Source organism: Ostrinia furnacalis, unplaced genomic scaffold, assembly GCF_004193835.3.
Source record: "Ostrinia furnacalis isolate ACB-3 unplaced genomic scaffold, ASM419383v2 OfSCF0629, whole genome shotgun sequence".
Classification (NCBI taxonomy): Eukaryota; Metazoa; Arthropoda; class Insecta; order Lepidoptera; family Crambidae; genus Ostrinia; species Ostrinia furnacalis.
In genome coordinates, this window is record NW_021130868.1 from 667778 (window position 1) to 692187 (window position 24410).

General features: G+C 40.1%; 4 protein-coding genes across 4 annotated transcripts; 3 read left to right on the forward strand and 1 right to left on the reverse strand.

Annotated features, from left to right (window-relative positions):
* The first annotated feature begins 1102 nt into the window (after window positions 1-1102).
* Window positions 1103-10682, forward strand: LOC114366374 (uncharacterized). Its single transcript, XM_028323236.1, has 2 exons — window positions 1103-1198; window positions 10229-10682. Exons 1-2 carry the CDS (start codon window positions 1184-1186, stop codon window positions 10535-10537), a joined length of 324 nt encoding a protein of 107 aa, XP_028179037.1. The 5' UTR covers window positions 1103-1183; the 3' UTR covers window positions 10538-10682.
* Window positions 10683-15380: 4698 nt separating this feature from the next.
* Window positions 15381-16904, reverse strand: LOC114366376 (elastin-like). The gene is made up of 2 exons (XM_028323238.1): window positions 16808-16904; window positions 15381-15890 (listed from the first exon to the last, which is right to left on the reverse strand). Exons 1-2 carry the CDS (start codon window positions 16820-16822, stop codon window positions 15489-15491), a joined length of 417 nt encoding a protein of 138 aa, XP_028179039.1. The 5' UTR covers window positions 16823-16904; the 3' UTR covers window positions 15381-15488.
* A 2476-nt stretch (window positions 16905-19380) lies between these two features.
* Window positions 19381-20270, forward strand: LOC114366377 (integumentary mucin C.1-like). The gene is made up of 2 exons (XM_028323239.1): window positions 19381-19481; window positions 19793-20270. Exons 1-2 carry the CDS (start codon window positions 19467-19469, stop codon window positions 20183-20185), a joined length of 408 nt encoding a protein of 135 aa, XP_028179040.1. The 5' UTR covers window positions 19381-19466; the 3' UTR covers window positions 20186-20270.
* A 2142-nt stretch (window positions 20271-22412) lies between these two features.
* Window positions 22413-24095, forward strand: LOC114366375 (cell wall protein DAN4-like). The gene is made up of 4 exons (XM_028323237.1): window positions 22413-22532; window positions 23142-23252; window positions 23301-23730; window positions 23770-24095. The coding sequence occupies exons 1-4, from the start codon at window positions 22497-22499 to the stop codon at window positions 24072-24074; spliced, it is 882 nt and encodes a 293-aa protein (XP_028179038.1). The 5' UTR covers window positions 22413-22496; the 3' UTR covers window positions 24075-24095.
* Window positions 24096-24410: the final 315 nt, after the last annotated feature.

The following is a 24410-nucleotide window of genomic DNA, read 5'->3' on the forward strand; positions in this document are numbered from 1 at the left end:
TATACTCGTAACTAAGTCACTTTTAAGAATATGTTCTAAGGAATTTTTATTAGGTAAGAAATCTATTAAGTTGAACATTATTCTTAGGTTGAATAAACAACATTTACCGTCAACCCGTCAAGATCAATTACCTACTTACTTATTTAATTATTATAGATAGGTACTTAGGGTTAGGATGCAAACTAAGTACTTACTAATGTTTAGCTATTACCTACTTTACTGTTTCGCTCATAATTGTATCCTATTTTTGTATTATTTAATAAATTAGTCAGCAGCAAGATGACGTAAAACTTATTTACTTATTATGGTAAGTAAACTTCTGTGGCTTGTTGACCTGTCCCACGCGTATCAACGGTAATTAATGATTGACGTCATCATACCTTCGGTCTAAATAAAATATTACTTAACCCTGATCGTGCTGAAGACGTTACCTTGTGGTAGGTTATAGTGCTGGAGAGATTTTTTTTATGCCAAGGCAGGTAGGTATTTGACGCAATCGGACCTGTGCCCCGATTACGCTAATTTTTAAAGTCTCCAATACAGACGCGCTTCCTTGATTTCTTCGATTCTGCGATACGGATTTGTCAAAACAGCTGACGTCCGGGCACGTTGAAGATGAAAATTTTTAGCGTAATCGGGGCCCTGATGTTACGTGAAATGAAAGTCTAGGATGCAGATGGTACCTACATAATCTGCCCTGTGTAAGTGCCTATTCACTCTCGCCTTAAAAGGCCCAGATTATAATGTTCGGGAAAGACGACAGCAGGCAGCGAAATTATTAGCGTTATGCTAATAACAAAACCGTAACTTCTAAGCGACAGGTCTTACATAAAAGCAAATGTAATATCTACTATTTATGTAAAAGCGAAAGTTCGCTGACTGATTCACTCAAGCATCACGAAATCTCAGAAACTACAAATGCTAGGAATCTCAAATTTTGCATGAGGACCCTCCTTTTAGAACGTAACTAGGTGCTCCTCACTAAGAGAGAGGAGATTTTGCAAAATTCAATCGAGGATACATTTTCGATGTTCAATATCGAATAGCATCTTAGCCCTGGTATAAATATGTGCACAGATGCGTTTGTTTTCGGTGTAATTAAAGACAGCTATTGTACTTGAGGTATTTAAGCGAACATTTCACATCGAGACATTAATTCCACTACACGACTACCAGCTTCATCATGAAATTCGTATTGGTAAGTTTTTATAATTTTATTAATAAGTACCTACAGTCCTATCAACTTAAGCTGAGAATTGCATTTGTGTGAGTGATCGCCAAAAGTACCGTTAGTAAAACACATACAAATAAAATTAATGTTTTATTAAAAGGAAGTCTATAAAACACTTGCTACCAATTGGGCCGATGTAACGACACTTGACACATCCTTTTAAATAAATAAATAAATAAAAACAGGTCCTCGCTCAGCATATGCCAAGGCACGAAGTACCTCGACGCTGATATTCTGCGAGCACCGTTTATAGAGAGGGCGTCCAGCCAGCCTTATAAAATACAACAAAAAGACAAACTTTATAAAATTACAAAATAAAAACAGACTAAAAACTTTTCGTTCACACCTTTAAAATACGTATTCAATTTGCATAAAATTTCTTTCACTTGGCTGCTTAATGGATTTCGTACAGGAAATTCACTTACAGTAGGAGCCATTTCACTAATATTTGGAACACAATTACATAAAATTACACGTATCTGCTACCAGTACCGGGGGTGAAGTGAAGTATGTGAGCGACAAGGAAGCGGTGCGTGGCGGACGCGCCGCGCTTCAGGCCGCTTGCTATAATAAACCATGCGCGGGACGCGCCGCGCTTCAAGCCGATTGCCACTCTAAACTATCGGTGTGCACTCACACAAATGCAATTCTCAGCTTAAGTTGAGAGGACTGTAAAATACGTATTCAATTTGCATAAAATTTCTTTCACTTGGCTGCTTAATGGATTTCGTACAGGAAATTCACTTACAGTAGAAGCCATTTCACTAATATTTGGAACACAATTACATAAAATTACACGTATCTGCTACCAGTACCGGGGGTGAAGTGAAGTATGTGAGCGACAAGGAAGCGGTGCGTGGCGGACGCGCCGCGCTTCAGGCCGCTTGCTATAATAAACCATGCGCGGGACGCGCCGCGCTTCAAGCCGATTGCCACTCTAAACTATCGGTGTGCACTCACACAAATGCAATTCTCAGCTTAAGTTGAGAGGACTGTACACTATTTTTGTCTGGAGAACTGGGCTCAACACATAATGGTGCTCATTGGCTCGCAGAGTAAAGAATAATTTTATTATCATCATCATCATTTCAGCCACAGGACGCCCACTGCTGAACATAGGCCTCTCCCAATGATTTCCACAAATTCCGGTTGGTAGGGACCTGCATCCAGCGCTTTCTTGCTACCTTTATGAGGTCGTCGGTCCACCTTATGGGTGGACGTCCTACACTGCGATTTTCGCTACGTGGCCTCTACTCCAGATCCTCGCTACCCCATTGGCCGTCAGTTCTGCATACTATGTGTCCTGCCCATTTCCACTTTAGCTCGCTAATCCGCCTGGCTAATCTGGCTATGTCAGCGAAATTAGTTCGATTCCTTAAAATTATCTCCTCATTTCCTCATTTCTGATTCGATCTTGTAAAGAAACACCGAGCATAAACACGCATTTAACCCTCTCCAAAGTACGCTGTGCAACTTTGAGCCTATTTATTTACAAGCTTTTTATTACTTTCATTTATTATGAAATTAGTTATTTTAATCATAATATGAATTTTGTAACGCGATAAGAATGTCAGTCTCATCCGTCGTCAGTTCAGTCATCATTATCAGTTCATTGCCTTCACTGCACTGTCCTGTCACTGTCTTTGATGCAAGACCACTAGCCTTAGACCCAAAGGTCCCGGCTTCGATTCTAGTGAGGGCAGATTTTTACAAGCTTTTTATTATTACAAGCTTTTTACAAGCTTTTTATTACAAGCTTTTTATTACTTTCACATGTCTGGTGTCTGTCGTCAAATCTTGCAACTTAAAATTGACCCACTTCCCGGTTTTCTATTGAGCTGGAATTTTGCATGCATGTGTAAGTCGGATGACAATGCAATATTATGATGACACGGAGCTGATCTGATGATGGAGCTGGAAGGTAGTCATAGGAACTCCGCAATAAAACGACACAGGCCTATCGAGTTTGGGCTCGTTTAATTTGTATTGACGAGAACAATAATCCTGTATGGTAACCATTAGGGTCTGATGATGGAGCCGGAAGGTGTCCATAGGAAATTCGCACTGAAACAACACAACCTCGTCGAGTTTGGGCTCGTTTAATTTTTATTGACGAGTACTTTAATCATAGATGGTAACCATCAGGGTCTGATGATGGAGCCGGAAGGTGTCCATAGGAAATTCGCACTGAAACAACACAACCCCGTCGAGTTTGGGCTCGTTTAATTTATATTGACGAGTACTTCAATCCTACATGGTAACCAGGGTCTGATGATGGAGCCGGAAGGTAGTTCAAGGTAGTCATAGGAAATTTGCAATAAAACGACACAATGTCATCGAGTTTGGGCTCATTTGATTCGTATTGACGAGTAGGTACTTTAATCCTACATGGTAACCAGGGTCTGATGATGGAGCCGGAAGGTGGCCTTATGAAATCCGTACTAAATCGACACAACCCCGTCGAGTTTGGGCTCGTTTTATTCGTATTGACGAGTACTTCAATCCTACATGGTAACCAGGGTCTGATGATGGAGCCGCACGGTGGTCATAGGAACTTTGCAATAAAACGACACAATACCATCGAGTTTGGGCTCGTTTGATTCGTATTAATGAGGACTTCAATTTTATATGATAAACAGGATCTGATGATAGAGCCGGCAGGTGGCTATAGGAATTCCACACTAAAACGACACCACCTTATCGAGTTTTCGCTCATTTGATTCGTATTGATGAGCACTTCAATCACATAATATGATAACTAGGGTCTGATAATGAAGCTGGAAGGTGGTCACATGAACTTTGCAATAAAACGACACAATACCATCGAGTTTGGGCTCGTTTAATTTGTACTAGCTTTCCGCCCGCGGCTTCGCCCGCGTGGAATTTTGTCTGTCACAGAAAAACTTTATCGCGCGCGTCCCTGTTTCAAAAACCGGGATAAAAACTATCCTATGTTCTTTCCCGGGACTCAAACTATCTCTATGCCAAATTTCATCAAAATCGGTTGCGAGGTTTAAGCGGGAAAGCGTAACAGACAGACAGACAGACAGACAGACAGACAGACAGACAGACAGACAGAGTTACTTTCGCATTTATAATATAAGTTGGGATTGACGACAACTTCAATCCTATATGATACTAGGGTCTAATTATGGAGTTGGAATGTGGCCATAGGAACTCCGCAATAAAGCGACACAACCCCGTAGACTTTGGGCTCATTTAATACGTCGCAAGTCGTAACCCTATCAAATGGGAATAATGTTCGTTACATAATTTAGTATGAATGTAAGTAGTTTCATTTTGAGTAGATGAATAACCCATTGCAAAGGTGCACGAGCTGAGAGCTGAATATGAATAATATTATGAGGGTGTATAAAAAATAATATGTCATAATCACTAACGCTGCGCCTTAAGGGCATTTCTACTGTACGGTGTATTTTTTCTCAATTCGGTGCTAAAATTTATATTTAGTTTTTTAAGTAGTATCAATACAAAAAAATAAATGTTACTCCATTCTGAATGTAAAAATAGCATTGTCACTAAATATTGTGAAGTGGTTTATGAGAAATGTTAAGCATCGAATTGAGAGAGCACCGAATTGAGAAAATGAATCACGGAATTGAGAAATGAATCTCCGAATATAAAAATCGCTCCGCAAACTTAGAATTGATGACATTACTAAGAAATACCTAATGTATTTCAATAATTAATATAATAAATACTTAAAACGTTTTGATATCTGATTGCTGGTCTATTAGTTAGATGGTTCATTTTAGGTTTATGTGTCTGAAATGCCAATGGAATAAAACAAAAATCCTAATCAATATGTTTAATTTTTTAATAAGGAACTATAATAAATTCTTATTAAATATATTATTTTAATTTTGTTTAAATAAAACAAATAAATACATAACACAGGGTCTCTTTGTTTATTTATTCTTAACCTTAAACATAAAACAAATATTGCAAAACCCAAAAGCTAGATTGACCTGACACTATACCGAAGATATTATATCGGACATCATTTTGTACACGGTTAAAATGGCACTCAAATAGCTGAAATACAACAAGGCACCAGGTGTTACGGAATTATAACTGAGCTTCGCCGGTACTAAAGGCTCTACAAAAGCAGTTCANGATGGAGCCGCACGGTGGTCATAGGAACTTTGCAATAAAACGACACAATACCATCGAGTTTGGGCTCGTTTGATTCGTATTAATGAGGACTTCAATTTTATATGATAAACAGGATCTGATGATAGAGCCGGCAGGTGGCTATAGGAATTCCACACTAAAACGACACCCCCTTATCGAGTTTTCGCTCATTTGATTCGTATTGATGAGCACTTCAATCACATAATATGATAACTAGGGTCTGATAATAAAGCTGGAAGGTGGTCACATGAACTTTGCAATAAAACGACACAATACCATCATTTATATAGCTTTATTAACTATCCCTTGTTCTGTGAATGTGGGTTTCATAATGGGGAAGTTATTATTTCAAAAGTTATGAAGCAAAAACGAGTAAATTCTGGAAACCGGACACTCCATTTTAGGCCTAATTTCGCCCGTTTTTGAACTTTCGGATTTTTTCAAGGCGACATGTAAAACCTGGCGGTCTTCTAAATATGCTCTCCATCAAGTCAAGAGTCCTATAAATACGTGTGATTTTTTTCAAGTCCGTACTTCAATTTTAAAGGTACTTTTTTCGCCCCAGTAGGTCGATCGGTCGTCCCCGTAGAAATGCCCTTAACCAAAATTTTTCAATAAATTTCAAGTTTTCAAACCCGCATTATAAATACTAAAAAGTCGAAAATGAAATTAAATAAAAAAATATTTTTCAAAAACAAGCTTTTAATGCTCTAAAAAGAATAAAATAAAAAAAAACCCATCAACTTATTACTTTACTCAATTTATATGATTAAAAGCTTGTCGCGAGATTTACTTGTATAAAAAATACATTAAATACGTAACTTGATCTTGCTGAAACTTTGATCTTAGAAAAAAAATCAAATAGTTAAATATACATCTAGTAAATCTCGCGACAAGATTTTAATCATATAAATTGAATAAAGTAATAAGTTGATGGGTTTGTTTTATTTTATTCTTTTTAGAGCATTAAAAGCTTGTTTTTGAAAAATATTTTTTTATTTAATTTTATTTTTTCTGTTCTAAGTCCGCCTGGCTAATCTTACCTAAGTCTCTCGCTATAACAACAACGTTAACAGCATTGTTGTGTTCCGGCAGTTATTATAGGGGTAACTAGGATAGCCAGTCCCTCTGTGGTTGAGTATTCAGGGTGAAGCTCGCTTCCACCTTCAGCCTGAGTGAGATGCAGGCCAAGAACTTCCTCGTTGTGGATAAAAACAAAATAAAAATATCCTCTATTAGTTGCCTCTTACATCCACGGGAAGTAGCTCAAATCTGCCGCAACTACTACATCACTAGCCTCCAGTAAATTCATCAGGCCGAATTTAGAAGTCATCACCATCTGACCAAGCGTGGGGAGTGTAGGTCAAATAAAGGTAAGGGGCCATCCATAAAGTACGTCACACGAATTTCATGATTTTTTGACCCCTCCCCCGTCCTTGTCACAGGTGGTCACATTTCTGAGACCCCCCCCCCTCCCTAGTGTGACGTCACATGTTTTGCAATTTCACATCGAAAAATTATTAAATTAACAAAAAATAGCAACAAATAGAAACAATCACGCGCGAGATACGGTGCGTTAGCGTTTGGCGGCATTATAGATCAGTAGAATTAGATTTTAAATCTGAAATAATTCCTCCAAAAGAGTTTATTGATTTAATGGCTTCATTGGTTGCCCATTACGACTCTCCTAGGTTTTCGACTTCGACGGAGTTGTGCTTAAGTGGTGGGGGTATTTTTTAGTTTAATTTATATTTCAAATTACGCGATAAGTACCTCTAAAAATTAGATTTTGAATTGTGACGTCACGAAACTTAGGACCCCTCCCACCCCTTGTCACACCATGTCACACTTTGTCGACCCCCTCCCCCCCTCTTTACGTGTGACGTACTTTATGGATGACCCCTAACAGGAAGGCGTTGGATGCAGGCCGCTACCATACCAACCGTGCTATGTGAAAGTCATTGGGGAGGCCTATGTTCAGCTGTGGACGCCCTGTGACCTTGGATGAATAAAATTCATGTACGCACACAGGAATAAGTCGCCCATGACTATTAACATAGTCGGAACTGCAAAATTGCCATTTTCATTTTATTTCATAATTTGTGCGTAAATAATACAAGCTATCATCAGGTGAAACAAAAATTATGATTTTATGCATAGTTTTTGAGATAACTACATTAAAAATGTCGGATATTGCCTAGATAGTCCGTTAACAATGCCGGATAGTTGTTCCCGACGTATTTAGCGGTGCGCGGAGGCGGGTGAGCGCGTGCGATCTCCCACTTCTGGCTATGTTAGCGGGAAGAACGGACGTCGTATTGTCATTTGTTTTTTACGGCAGTTATATTAAATATAAATAATTTTTTAATGTAATACCAACTTGCATTAGCATTTCCTAACACATAACTTAAAACTGTAGGATGTACCATATCCGACATTGTTAATCTTATTTTTGTAACACTTTATGTCAGTAGTACCACATACGACGTTGTTAAGCTTTTCTTTGAATGGGATAAGTGTCAGAAGTACCATATTCGACGTTATTGAATGTTTCTTAAATAATTTAAATGTCGGTAGCTCCACATCCGACATTATTATAACGTTCTACAAATGGGTTAAACTTTCGGTAGTAACTTGTTAGCCATTGTTAGTTGTTTTATAAAATACTAAAATGTCGCTACGATGATTGACTGACTGTCTGACTGACTGTAAAATAAAATAAGCATGTTTGTTATAAATAATTTTTGTTCGCACGCATGAATTTGCAAATGTCTTTTTATGCCTTCTTTTATTTATACACTATACTTTTTTAATTCGGGCCTTACATAATTTAAATTACTTATAGTTTTTATCTGGGGNGTTATTTTTAGTTCGTCAAGAGTCTCCTATACCGGCTAGTTTTCCAGAGGAATTGATTCAAATGCAGGAATTACTTGGTGATGTACCTATTCAATGACTATGACGAGATAATATTATCAGTAAAGGAAGCTAATGCTACTAGTGCCGTTAAAACATCGGTACCGTCACCACTTCCACCACCAAATAAACTTTTATGCTCTAAGTCACATATCAACCTCGACGTGGGGTCTATCATTTGAAATGCTCCGAATAATATACGTGGCTACGTGTCTAAGCTCCATTTGCTATGGTGCACCAGTTTGGGCCAACAGAGCTACTATAGGAGCCGCTCGACGGAAATTACTCCAAAGTCAACGCCTTGCACTGATTTTTCTTTGCAAAGCTTACAGAACTTTGAGCACAGAAGCCCTGCTAGTCCTGGCTGGTGTACTGCCGGTCGACTTAATAAAGATACAAAAGCGTGCGTCTATGTACTTCGCATCACGGGAAAATATAACCTCCAAGTTCTCCAATAACGCGATCGTTCTAAAATAAGCTGATTATTTGATTCCCGACAAGTCGTTGAAGAGGAATTAGTTACTGAATGGCAAAAAAGATGGGATACGTCAGTCAAAGGGCGTCAATTATATAAATTCTTCCCGAATGTACGCGAACGTATATCTAGGCGATGACTAGATATCGACCATTGCTTGTCGCAGTTCCTTAAGGGACAAGGAAACTTTAAACTTAAGTTTCACGAATTCAAACTAGTTCCGTCTCCTTTTTGTGAGTGTTCTTCTGATGAAGTCAGTCATGAGCAGTCTGCCCATCATATCTTGTGGGAGTGTGATCTTTGGAAACATTATACGTGACATAATGCTTAACTCAATAGCTCCGAAGCCCAGAGGTAGAGCATCACTAGGGCTATCCAAATCACCCCCATGTATGTTCCGCGATTTTTTATAGTCTTCGAGTTATGATTGTTTTAAATTTCTGTGCTTAGGCACTTTTTTGGTCACTGTGGCTCAAATAGTCAAGATACATGGCTGATATTTTAATTATTATTAGATGAATACTAGGCCTAGCTAATTCAGAAGTATTTACATCCATAACACGAATGAAATCTAAAATCCTGTATGTTGTAATAAAAATCATAACTCGAAAACTATCAAATGTCACGGTGATTCGGGTAGCCCTAGTGATGCTCTACCTCTGGGCTTCGGCTTGACACTACTTTTTGGGACATCCTGTATATAATTTCTATAGATTTTTTGTGTTTTTTTTCAGTAGATTTTACATACGACATACGTATAATCATAAAAAAATAATTAAACAAGGACGTAAGTGGCATTTCCGACAAGTAATCACTAATTTCGTTCAAGCAACAATGTCGGTTCTGGTAGATATGACAAATCAGCATTAGTATAACTCCGTTAAAAAGGTTACAAGTGACTTTTCTCATATTTACACATTAAATACCGGGTACTCATAATATTGTCCTAAACATAAATAACTTTCATAGTAATACTCTAAACTTTCATAACCCTGCCTAAAATAAGTACAAAAATATGAGCAATTTAAACTTTGAAACGCTCTCCTGTAAAGTTGCTGTTTTTTACATACGACATTGTTAATAGTCATGGGCGAAGTATTATCATGAATTATTCCAGCTTTTTGAAGCCAACAGTTGAGTTTTTAGAGAGGGGGGGGGGGGGTGTTCGGACAGCCAGACAGACATATCGAAACTTTAAAGGTTCAGCCATGCCAACGCGATCACACGCGATCAGCCGGCGTGCGGCGATGGCGATCAATGCATTTAGGTAAGTCTGATCGCGTGTGATCGCGTTGGTTTTGCCGAACCTTTAGGGTTCCTTGTCAGGACTACGGAACCCTAAAAAGGTCTCAGTGTGAGTGATGCAGGAAGTAGTACGACGTGTTTCTCAGGTTACGCTGTAGTGCAGCAGAGACTTAAATGGCATGATGGTGACAATGTCGTCATTTCAGGTCTGCTTCCTCGCTGTGCTCGCGGTGGCCGCGGCGCGCCCACAGATTGGTTTGGACGCCGTCAGCAACGCCGGCTCCGGCGTCAACGCTGCCTCCAGCCCTGTCCAATCCGGCATCGCCTCAGCCTCTGGCTCCGCGTTGTCGGACGGCCCGCTCTCAGCCGTCGCAGGCGCCGCCACCGGCGCCGAAGCCGCCGTCACGGGCGCCGTCGGCTCCGGACTTGGCACGATCACCTCCTTGGCTTCGAGTGTACCAGGCGCTTCGATGTTGGGAGGTCTGACATCGAAAGTACCTACCATCCCATTATGAGTACCTGATATTGCCCATCGATGAACATGATAAACGTCTGTTAATGTAAATCTAGACTTCTAGATCCAGTTATCCAACATTGCAATAATATTGTAGCATCTAGCATTTATGCCGACTTGCTAATAAATACCGGATTCGATTGCAATACCTGTTTTCATTTTACTTCCAAATCTTTATTATAGGCGCCTATTTTTTATTTCGTTTCGTTTCGTTTCATTTCAGCCAAATGACGTCCACTGCTGGTTTTTTTTTATTTATTTTTATGTTATGTTATCACAAGTATTAATCGAAATATGTTTCGAGTACCTTAATACTGGGGGAGGCCTTATTGTAAAAGTGCTTTTAAAGCCTATTTGCAAAAAATAATGAGTTTTATGATTTTATCCAGTAGTGGAAGTCATTTGGCTGAAACGAATGAACGAACGAAATACTGTTTGTAATAAGGATACTAAAACTTATGTAAGTAGGTAGGCATAATACAAAACGCTTTCTTGAGTAAAGTAAAAGGAACTAGACAGATCGAAGGCTCCTTTGTGTCAGGTACCTACTGATGACAAAGTATCACATTTCCTATTCTAAAATCGAAGTGTTTAAAGTAGGGTTGCCAACCGTACTATAATATATACCTAGTATTGTACTATATTTCGGGTCTGCGTACTATATACTGTTGAAAAAATATACAGGGTGTCCCGTAATGTAACGTCAAGCCGGAACTGGGTGTTGAGGCAAGTTGTGCTGGTTATCAGAAAAATATAAAAAAAAATCTATGTGGCATATTTTAAAAATAATAGGCATTTAAAAAAAATCAAAAAATTCTACTCCAGGTGACGGTCCTTTTACTCGTGTTGCCACAAATCTTCACTTTTTCCACATTTTTTTTTTGTTATGTAACCCTGAATAATGCTTCTCTAAATTGTTATCAAAATTACAAAACCAGCTGCTCCAACTTGGATGAAAAAAATACATTATTCCCAAAAAAAAATATCAAAATAAAAATTTTGCCTAGTTTAAACTGACTGTACTGAAAAAAATTGTACTACGCGAGTGTGGCAAGTGACGTCATAATTTGGCGCATTTAGTAAGGATTCCAAAATGGTATAACACTTTGTAAAATCTTGCTGTAATTGTCGACAATTTTTGTTTATTGGAAATAATCCCGTTTTTAACTTTATCTACCTTGGTTAAAAATATTATTCTAATGTGCCCAAAATTTAAGTTTCTGGTTTAAGTGAGGTGGAGAAGCCATTTTAAAAGGTATGAGCGGGACGGAGAGGGCCATCTTACCAAGCAAGGATGTTATGGATATCCGTAACCGTAACCAAAACTATCGGATATCCGAAATAAAAAAATGTCCATAACCGTAACCGAAACTGATTCAAAAGTTACGGATAGTTTCGGATAAACTACACTTATGAACACTAAGTTGTCTTGTTTCTATCTTTTTTCTGTTCATTTTTACGCAGTTGGGTTTTTGACCGAGGGGCTGAAGGCTCTTCAGAAGCTGTTCAATCCCGTCATCCTCGAAGGAAAAACGCCTACGGTATGGCACAGAAGTGTGGTGACACTCTTCTTCAAAAAAGGCGACAAACCTTGTTGAAGAATTATAGACCCATCTCACTTCCGAGCCATGTCTACAAGCTGTTTTCGAGAGTCATTACGAATCGTCTCGCTCGTAAGCTCGATGACTTCCAGCCTCTCAACAAGCCGGTTTCCGAAAAGGCTTTAGTACACCACAGCAGATTATACAGAAGACCGAGGAGTATAGTCAGTCACTTTGCCTGGCGTTTGTGGACTATGAGAAAGCTTCGATCGAGACCTGGGCAGTACCTACTACAGTTTCTCCAACGGTGTCAAATTGACTACCTATATCGATACATCGAAATGTTGAATGCCACAATGTACTGGATGCGGGCGGCGCAGGACCGGTTGTTGTGGAAATCCTTGGGGGAAGACCTTTGTCCAGCAGTGGACGTCATTCGGCTACGAACGAAAAACGAACGAACGATGATTGAAAAAAAAACCTAACTGCGTAAAAATGAACAGAAAAAGATAGAAACAAGACAACTTGTTCACAAATGAAGACGTAGGCATCATCAGTGACTAAATGTTTTGTTGGTGATGTGTATTTGATGCCTCCAACTGCATTTGTGAACACTAAGTTGTCTTGTTTCTATCTCTTCTCTTCGTTTTGTTAATGAATACTCGAATGCAACCTCTACTTACATCAGGTTTCAATGTTAAAATTGTCAAGTTACAAAGTCGTGTTTATTCTTAAATGTACCTTACAACATACATGACATTCCATACTGTGAAATTTCAACATTGTAAGGTACAGTCAAGCTCGTTTTTTTTAATGTAAGGGACTTGCTATCTTTTAAACTACCCATTTTTCGAAAATTTGGCGTTTATAATATGAAAGAACAGAAAATTCTAAGAAACTTTGCCATAGAAACTATTTAAATCGTAACATCACATAAAAAGATATTGAGGTATAAAGAAAAAAAAAATCGTTTTTTGGCTCTCCTGAAAAGTCGTGTTTTGTCCCTTACAGTAATTGATATTTCCACTATCGATATGCACTATCAAAATGCCAAAATATGCATGCAAATATGCACTAAAAAAGGGCGAAATATGCACAAAATATGCACAATCAAAAAAACATTATTAGAATTAACTTTATTTTCACAATACATAATTAATTAATTATATAGGTACTTATTGGTTGTAATTCTTGTGACAATATAAATATATTAATTCTTGTGACAATATAAATATAGTAAAAAATATTAATAGTGACAATTTAAAAATTATGTCATAAACTTTTTTTTTTTTTTATCCACAACGAGGAAGCTCTTGGCCTGTATCTCACCTGATGGTAAGTGAACTTAAACATGAATTTGATTTATTGTTTGTTAAAAAAAATGAATTTTAGCGAATGTTTTTCGATAATAAAACGCAAATCCAGGAAACGTTTTTATACGACCGGTCACTTTTCGGTCTTCATGGAATGGTCATTCATTTAAATTAAATTTAAAAAAGGAGGTTTCATTTAATGACTGTGAGACAATATTAGAAGTTCTAAATTTACAAGAAAAATTGAGTATCAAAATGGACGACCTATACTCTGAAATAACGATATTGAATGAAATCTTTGCTAAATTAAAAGACTGTAGTGACTTTACTGACAAAAGTACAGGCCAAAAATGGCAGCATATTTTAAAAAATACTGAAAATGACTTACCAAATTTATTTGAAGTAATTTCATTCCTGCTCTCTATTCCCGCCATTGCCCGTCTTCGGCATTTACAGAAAGGATATTTTCGGTTATGAATTCGAAGTGGCGAGAAGAAATAAAACAGAAGTAGTGTATCATTAATAAAAAATGAGCTTTTGATTTATATTAATTTAAAAATTGAATGTGAAAAAGCATAATGACACTTTTATTTTAAACAAAAAACTGTTACACAGCGCAAGAACTGCAAAAAAACATAGTTTTTATAAAAATAAATAATTAAAAAATGTATATTTGTCTATTTTTTTGTTTTTCCCATAAAATACTATATTTTTTTTAAATGTACTATATTTTTTTACACCTTATTTTGGAAAATACTATATTTTGCTGATGAAATGTTGGCAACCCTAGTTTAAAGGCTTGTACGTAAGACGTTTTAGTCTCAATATCGGTGCGTCTCCAAGATCAGACTCGAAACCTCTGGTTGTGAAGGGCGCGGGACCAGCCGTTATGGAAATCCTCAGGGCAGGCCTTTGTCCAGCAATGAACGTTTGGATGAAACGAACAAATGATCCAATCCAAAAGAAACGTTCACTAAATAGGTAAACTCATTTACATTGAGTCTTTGAGACTGTCACAAGCTAGGTGGCAATTACACAGTAGGTAGTAGAGGTAAGTATTTGCTATTGAAATATAGGGCCTTAGGGCGAAAGGCCGTATCATTCTCAACTATGTTTAGGTTTAATTTAAAGACTTTATTCTCATAAGAACATCTGGGGGCACGGCAGTGCCCCCACCAAGTCGAGCAAAAAAGCGGCACGGCCGTACCATCCTTTTCTCGAAATATATTGACTTGGCCATCGCATGAAAACACGAGTAAATTAAATTATTTAGTGCGATGGCCAAGTCAATAATTTATGTAAAACGTTAAAGATTTCCTGGCCTGGACTTGGTATTACATGGATCTCACAACTTTTTACCGTAGAACAACTGAGTTGCGAGACTTGGTTTTTTTGACAAGTATTGTTTTTGATGGGATTATACATAGTCCACTTACAATGAGATAAAAATTATTTCAACTCAAATCAGAAACCGGGGTAATAGGCCAGTTGAATATAACACAAAAATAAATCAAGTTCATACAAAGGGTATTATTTTTTAATGGCATCATTTGTTGCCCAATATGACTGTGAAGGGGCCACTTAGCTTTAAGTGAAGGGAGAGGGTTTATTACAGTAAGATTAAGTATTGAACCAAAAAGGTACGTTTTTTTTTTTTTTTTTTATTAATTGTTCACAAAAGGATACACATCAAATATAAAGATACACATGCCAAACTGCATTACAGTTTGTCGGCAATAGTTCTCGTCCTTAGTTTTTCGGGCTCAGTTGCAATTCTCAATGGTCGATATTAAAAGTAATGTCCTATCACCTGTCTACACTCCTAAATTTTTTTCAGTTTGACCTATTTCGCGGGAAACCTGGACCCAGTCTAGAAGTAGGTACCTACAGTAAAGTTTCCTTTAGGATATTTACTGCTGTCGGGGGACTTTCTAAAACCGACAGGACAAGTCGTTCTGGACTGCTTAAAAAAACTAAAATAAAGAACACATTGACATCAAATGATTTTTTATTGAAACTACAATTTCAGTTCAGGAATAGGTATTTTTTTCTGGCATGTAAACAGACAATGTTTTTCATGTTTCTAAAAACCTACTCCTTACAAAGATGGTACGCCTTCGTCGGGCACGCCTACGTCGGCGGGCTCGCTTGGCAAGCTTGGCAGTCCTGGCACACCTACGTTGTTGGGGATGCCTGGCAGGCTTGGCGCTCCTGGTGTTGGCAAAGATGGGGGCCCAATGGGGGGGATTCTAGGGGCCACTCCGCCGGCGGCGCTCACCTGGCCCAAGCCTTGCTGGGCCAGAGCAGTGACGGAGGCGACCTGCCCGGTGGCGGCGCCGGCGGCGGCCGTGGCCTGCCCCTCGGCGCCCTGCACCGCCGAGCCCGCCGCCGCCGCCTGCCCACCGGCGCCTCTCACCGCCGACTGGACGCCGTCGGCTGACGCGATTCCTAGCCCCTGTGGCGCTGCTTGCGCACACGCCAGTATAGCGAGGATGCAGATCTGCGAAAAGCAATCAATTATAAAATACAATTTTCTTTGAAGGAGCATAATGCTTCATCTCCACCTACAAGGTGGACCGACGACATCGTAAAGGTAGCAGGGAAGCGCTGGATGCAGGCCGCTACCAATCGATCAACGCGGAAAGCATTAGGGGAGGCCTATGTTCAGCAGTGGACGTCCTATGGCTGACATGATGATGATGATGATGAATGCTTCATCATCATCATCAGCCACTGGACGTCAACTGCTGAGTTAACTGAACAGGCCTCCCCCATCAATGATTTCCACATCAGCCGGTTGGCAGCGGCCTGCATCCAGCGCCTTCTTGCTACCTTTATCAGGTCGTCAGTCCACCTTGAGGGTGGACGTCCCACACTGCGCTTTCAGTATGTATAGGTAATGTACTTAAGTATGTGATAATCATATAAGGAAGGCGCTGGATGTAGCTCGTTACCAACTGGGCGATGTGGAAATAATTGCGTGTCTGCGACCCAAAGAGGCGAGGAGTATCCTGGATAGCAATATTTTAATGGATGAGATGTATGGAATGAAATAATGGATAAGATTTCAAGTTTGGATCGTTGAATCACATCGTTACATCGCAGGTTTGCCCATGATGAAACACTGCACCAAAATTAACAAAAAAATACTTTTTCAAAAAGTTCACAAGAAGCTGGATATTCACAGTCCGTTAAACTGGTCAGTTGAACTGTCGTCTTCAACTCTCCACCCAAAAAATTTACAATGAACAATGAATTTCAACTAAAGATTTCACATACACGGTCAGTTTTTGTTTTTGGCATGTAAGTAGGTAGGTACCTACAATACAGTTCTCAACTGATCAGTTTCAGTGCCAATGAAAGTCCAGCTACTCGTACATACAGTTACAGTTTGAATTATATTTTAAGTTGTCTTACCGAAATGATTTTCATAGCGAAGCCGGCGGTCTTCAGCAGTGTGCTGCAGGGACCAACAAATGTCCCTTTAAATACTGCACTTTCACACGACACATCCAAGTGCACCAGTCGTTAATAATAGCGTGAGCAAATAACTGCACTTGTGCAAATGTGCATTGGAGTAATAAATAAGTCAAGCTCTGTTTCCTAAACAAATAAATTCATTTATTTGCTCTAAGTTAGGCTTCTAAAGCGCATTCAAAAATACTAACATCAAAATAGAAATAATTTTCTTTTCTAAAAGCTAGTGAACGCCTGACCTAAGTAGCAAGAACGTTGGATCATTGTGAAGTTTGGTTCGTCGTGGCTTTGGCAGCTACCCTAAAATGCTTTTCTAATAAGGGGCTGGAAGTTTGTACACGGGGTTGCCAGGTCCAAAAACACAAAAGCCGGACTCTGAGCTTCATTTGGCCGGACATCATCATCGGTTGCCCAATATCCTGATGGTAGCTCGATTTTCGCCTGGCGCGGCAGCCACATGATAAAAAGCCAAACATGGCTAAAGCCGGACACCTGGCAACCCTATACGACAACTAATCCCCATCGTGAACAGTATCGCGGATGCAGACGCCTTGGTTTGGCCGAAGCTGAAGAAAGTTTCCGTATCTGTATCCGCAGATCTCTCAATAAACCGTATTTCAACGATCTCCCATCTGTGCAGGAGTAACTAGGGATGTTAAGAATAAGTAGTTTTGGTTATAGATAATGGTTACGGATAATAGGAATAATAAATTATACCGGTTTCGATTACGGTTACGGATATCCATAACACCCCTGCTATAGTCCACTATTGAGTCACAGTCATGTTGGTTGAGTCTGCCTACGCTCGCGCGTTTGTGTGCGCAGCCGGCGCCGGCGCATCATCGGCACGCCATTGCGTCGGTTACGTTTCACATAAAAATACTTATTGACGTTATTGTTTAATGTTTCATTATAAGATATTAGATATTGTTATAAAATTAGCATTGGTTTACTTTACACCTATTGACACAATATGGTAGAGCTGTGTTACGGAGTAATCCGAGTATAAAATAAAATAAGAAAAAAAAACAAACAACTAGAATCAAAAATGTTTTTTCAGTTCAGGACTTGGGTATTTTTTCTGGCATGTAAACAGAAAATTAATTTATTGTTTCACATTAAAATTCCTTCTATAACTATCTAATCTATCTAAACCTACTCCTGGCAAAGATTGTAAACCTACGCCGCGGGGCACGCCTGACGAAGGTCGGAGGACCTGACTCGGAGGTAACCGAGGGGGGGTCTGGGGGTCACCCGCGCCGCTCGCAGCTGCGCGCTGCTTTCAAGCTCGAGTTGCAGCGCCTGCGCCGACGCCTGCCACGCCAGTATAGCGAGGATGCAGATCTGCGAAGATACAATTTTATTTGAAGTACCTACTTATTTTTTTTTAAATTTATTGTATGAACCACAAACAAGTTTACAATAAACTTAAACTAAAACTTAAGTATATGAAAAAAGAAAGAAACTTTAACAATTGTAAACTCAACACCGATGGTTACATTTTACGTGAAATGGAAATAAACATGAAAATGCGGGTTAAGTTCTTATATTAAAACTTTTAATTCAAAAATAAATGCGTGTTCGCGAGGCAAAAAGAGGTGCAGAGTTCTTTCGTTTCAGCCAAATGACGTCGTGTCCACTGCTGGACAAAGACCTCGAGTAGGTAAACGGGTTGATAGTGCACAATGAGTTTCAACATAAGGTTTCACACATACGGTCAGTTTTCGGAGGTTGTTACAATTGCATTAAACAATTTTATTTAGCTCACTGAATAGATTTTCATGGCGGAGCCGGCGGTGTTCTGCAGTGTCCACTCTATACTGTGCACACAACACCTCTCACGCTGAAATCGATCAAGCTGTTTAGGCTGTAGAGCGTGCAAAAGATAAATATTACGGTAAATGTGATAAATGTGAAAATTATTAATAATTAGCGGGTATTATGACTAATTACCCCATGATTGGTAAGTGTGATTAAAATGAAATCATTTAAGTAACTATGCTTCCAGGTAAAAAAGTTGGACCATCATCAAGTTTGGGTCATCGTGGCTTTGGCAGCGACCCTAAAATGCTTAGACAATACCTCTAGCATGAACAACTTTCGTCTTCGAATCGCTTGCGTATTCGACAAAATTCGATACTCAACATTTGAATGAAAAGATAAGTGCGTGACCATTATTTTGATTCTCAAAATAAGTTTCATGCCACCATTATTTTCTCATACTAAGTTCACTTTACGACACGTTCGCAAGGTGGCGCAAACGATTCGAACTCGAAACTTTTTCGTGCTAGGCGTACAGATACCTTTGACCGCCAGAACTCCTTGCCAGAAAAGCTCTTAGTCCATACATTAAGATCCCAAAGCTGTCTGTTAGCTCTGCTGTCGAAAGCAAGCGTGTGGGGAAGGAGCAATAACCTGTTAATATAGGTACTACTTACTTAGTCATAAATAAGACGCAAATGCTGAACAGCTGAAAGCGAACAAAAGTGAGCCTGTATGAGTGTGAAATTGAAATTACATAGATGTGGTGTTAAGTTATAAAAGCAGCCGCTGTCACATTCTGGGCTGTAGCCAAGCACCCACGCGGAGACCGGACACGATGAGGCTTGTGCTGGTAAGAACATCTTTTCAATTAAAATATTTAAAGCAAATGAAACACTACACCAAGTATGCATTGGATTCATACAGACACAATGAGTGGTGAGGGAACACTAGACGAAATATTTGCAATCAGATTAGTTGGGACATAAGACATTGTACACTTGAATCAAGCAGTTTGTCTGAAAATTTACTCTAATTTAGCTGTGTTTGTTTCATGTTTGATCAATATTGAGCCAATTAAACAAGTTTTATAATCGTAGTTGACTACACGATAATATATAACGTCTACATTTTGCATATTATTTAACAATACATTCTTTTCAGATTTGCTCCCTGGTCCTGCTGGCGTACGCCGCGGCAGCTCCTCAAAATGCGCAAGCGATCGCCTACGCGACTGGGGACAATGCGTCCGCCAGCGCCGTAGCCATCGCCGGCCCCGCGCCCCCCACGACGCCTGGGGCGTCTACGGCGACCCCTAGCGTGACCACGACAACCCCTGCCGTCACCACGACGACCCCTGCCGTGACCACGACGACTCCAGCCGTGACCACGACGACTCCAGCGCCGACCACGACCACACGAGCAACAAGGAGACCGCGGCCCCGCCGTCCCCCTCCCGATTATCCCTACGGCCCCTCTCCTGACTTCGACGGCCCTCCACCGGGTCGTCCTCGTCACCACCGGCGACACAGATGTGAAGAAGATGACTATTTCTAATTTCCTGACTGATGCAGCCTGCAGTGGGCCACAGTTCCAGCTGCCCATTTCCGTTTTTTCTCTCGCTCTCATTAAATGGTGATTCTTTGCGATAGTACGCGACGACATGACCGGAAATGGGTAGCTGGAACTGTGGTACATACCTAATACGTTTTGGTAACTCACTACAAGAAATGTTTTTTTTTGTTAATCGAAGTTTTGTGTCAAAATGATAATATTATTGTGTTAGAAAAATAAAAGCAATTGTTTTAGAAAATGATTTCTTTGTTTTTTTTTTCAATTAGCTGCAAGTACATTGTGGTTTCACCGTTAAAGACGAAGCACACTTATCAACCCGAAAACGGATCGTAACCGTATCAACTCGAAGCGATCAGTGTGCTTACCATGAGTTTACGTTAGGTGTGCTCGCTAGCGACTGCGTAAAAAAATGACATTTAAATGTATGACATATTGTGCAGCGCCCCTAGCGGCTACTTTCAAGAAATAAAATCTTCATAGAATTTTTTGACGTATTCGCTAGCGAGCTCACCTAACGTAAACTCATGGTAAGCACACAGTACTTATCTTTGTATGTAACTCCGCACTGTAACGCACGAAAACGCCTCGCCTCGCCTCGCAGCGAAAGGCGATACGGGTGTTGATCCCTTTCCGGATTGATTAGTGTGCTATTACCTTTAGTCGGATGATGCTATTGACACGATAGGAGAAGTAGGATAAAAATAGTGCTCTATAGTCACAGAAAGATGAAGCGAACTTTTAGACCACCAAGTCTTTAACCACCTGATATTCCTTTGTATGCATCATTGACGTAAAGTGTAAACGATCACCAAAACACTTGTTTTAGTCACACTGTTATAATGCGTAAATTGTAGCTACATTAAGAAACCATTTGCGCGGTTCTCATTGAGGCAATGTGTTTGTTTTACAATAAGTAATGTTAACCATGACACGATGTCACCTTGATACTTGCTGCGACGCATATTGTGGTACCTACAGGCAAGCGCAACGCAAGCGGATAGGATTGAAAAGACCCGAAGAGAGGGTTTGAAGTATGATCGTTTCGTTTCGTGCAAGCAAAAAGTAAATAAGCCGAAGGCGTAGAGACACAATGACCAGCACGGGTCACCACCATCATTTGATGAGACTGGCCTCAGAACATAATATAATCTACTAGCTTTACGCCCGCAGCTTCGCCCGCGTGGAATTTTGTCTGTCACAGAAAAACGTTATCGCACGCGTCCCTGTTTCAAAAACCGGGATAAAAACTATCCTATGTCCTTTCTCGGGACTCAAGCTATCTCTATGCCAAATTTCATCAAGATCTGTTGAGTGGTTTAGGCGTGAAAGCAAGACTGATAGACATACAGACAGACAGAGTTACTTTGGCATTTATAAACATTAGTATCGAATATCGATGTTCTATAAGATCCGCTATTCCCACGGCCCCCCATTGAGAGGAGCATGTTCTTTATCATTTCTAGAACCTAAAGGCACTGTTAACATGGCGATAGATGGAACACCTCGTTTCTAGTGGGTTCGGGAATGATGAGGACAAAGGAACAGTGTTGTTTGACAATTGTTTTTCCTTATGGGATACACTTTGCATGTTCCACCTTCCCTACTTTTCTTTCTTTTCTTCTTTGCTTTGATTATTCTATGGGCATCATAATTCAATGACGTTAGTTCAAATAGATAATGCGTCAGTTAGATTGACGTAGTTACATTATTTTAATTTAGCGTGAAATTTTTTCATAGAATTATGCAAGAAAACATACATGATGTCTTGTTTGTCCAGTTGGATCGCTACAAAACATTTCATTGACAGTTAATGTTAATTTATTTTAGACAAAGAAATTTGGTTACTTCTGAGTATCACCTCATGTTTGCAGAGCAGCGAACCAAACAGAGTGCAGGCTAACCTAGAGATGCTTCTAGCACTTAAAATTATTAAGGTTTTCCGTCAATGTATTAAGTACTTATTGGAGTAGAAAAGCATGACAAATTGGCATGGAACTTCTATAAAATTGTATGGTTTAAGTTTTTTTTCATATGCTCAATACAAGGTCGGCTCGACCTTCCGATGTAACGTTTAATTTTTCATATTGCGTTAATTTGCTATCGCCATGACGTGCCTACATTGTAAAAGTTAATATAATAAATTAATTCTGAATAGAAGCTATTTGTTTAGTTGCATTTACATTGCAGTTAATGTTTGTTCGATAAAAACAAGCACATAAATATTGTTGTTCAGGAGCGCGGCACAGACGCGCGGGTGAAATGGGACGTGCACACTCAGAGTGCTAGAAAGACGATGGCCGCCTTCGCAAAGACAGTCTTTATTGTGGCGGTAAGTCATAAAAATCCATTATAATCAAATTAAAGAGATAACAATAGGAACATTGCACGTCGTCGCTATACTAGCGAGAGCGTCAAAAATGTATGAAAATTTTAGATTGAAGATACTGCACAATCCTCATACATTTCATGTATTTTTTTAGGCAGCCGCTACCGTTACGTTTGCTTGGTGTAACTCGCACGTACAGATTTTTAATAAATAATCGAGAATATTTTTTAAATTAAATAAACAAGTAGATGGAATAAAATCTGCGAGAAGCTTCCAAGAGCTTTTGTGACGGGAGACTTAAGATTCAAAAATATAGATCGTTTCATCCACGAAGACGCGCCCCACCAATTTTTGGTGCGGGGAGTTTGATCCGAGCAATCCGAGCGTCATTATTATAGTGTGCGTGTGCACTCATGGATAATTTAGCGTGTACCGATAACACTCTAACATTGGTGGAAGAATAGTTTTCGTGGATGAAACGATCCATAATAATAAGTAGGTATACCATACCTACTGTAGTTTCGAATTCCGTTTCAAAACTCAGTGAAAAGAGGTTACGAATCTTTAATAGTGAATGTGCAATTTAACTAAGAAATAAATTTTCTTCGACAGTTTAGCGCTAGTCTGCTGACCGCGCAGGCCGCGCCGCCCACGATATGGGACCTGTTCAGGCGACCGCCGCCCGCGGGGCCCCCCAACGTGCCGCCCGCGGGGCCCCCCAACGTGCCGCCCGCGGGGCCCCCCAACGTGCCGCCCGCGGGGCCCCCCAACACGCCGCCGGGCCTGCCCCCGCCGCCCCCGCCCGACCCCCCGGCGCCCCCGGTTATCCCGCCATACTCTACCACCACCACTACTGCTGCGCCGACAACAACCACGCCCGTTCCTACGACAACAACTTCGACTTCCACTACAGCAACAACAACGCCTGTCTCTACGACAACAACCACGCCAGTTACGTCAACAACAACGCCGGCTCCAACAACAACTACGCCAGTCCCCACAACAACCACAACAACACCGACTCCCACTACAGCAACAACGCCAACTCCTGCGACAACAACAACGCCAGTTACGTCAACAACAACAACGCCAGTTACGTCAACAACAACAACGCCAGTTACGTCAACAACAACAACGAAAGCTCCAACAACAACAACAACGCCGGTTTCTACGACATCAACAACAACTACTAGTACTACTCCTGCTTCTACGACATCAAAAACAACCACTAGTACAACTCCTGCTCCGACAACAAGTACCACGACTCCTGCTCCAAAACCAACAACGACTACGCCCGTCCCTGCAACCACTACACCTGTCCCTACAACCACCCGCACCACGTCCAGCCCCGTCACCCTGCCTAGAAGGTACCCGCCTAGAAGGTACCCACCCTACGTGCCGCCCTACGTCCTCCCGCCTGTCTACCTCCCCCGCCCGCCTCCCGCAGCCGCCGCCACCGCCTACGCCGGTCCCGGAAGAGCGCGCGCCTACGCCGCCGCCAACAACATGTTGGCGTGGATACCCGCGTACTTTAACTTGAAATAAATGTTGCGAGAAATTTTTTGGTTGTTTTTAATAACAATAATAAAAATACTTCATTATACATGTCAACGTGAAATTGTAAACTCTGTCAGTTTATAATATAACTCGTTAGATTGTAAACTAACAGTGGGTTAGGTTAGGTTAGATTGTAATTAAACTACGTCAGATTATAATCTGTCGGAATTCACAATTTTACGGTTACATACACACACTGAAAACATACAATAAAAATTAAAAAGAAAAATGTGTGTTAAAATGGCGCCATAAGCCATTATAATAATACACTTTTTTCTTTTTAATTGGGACACCTTGTTAGGATGTCCCGACACTGATTTTCAG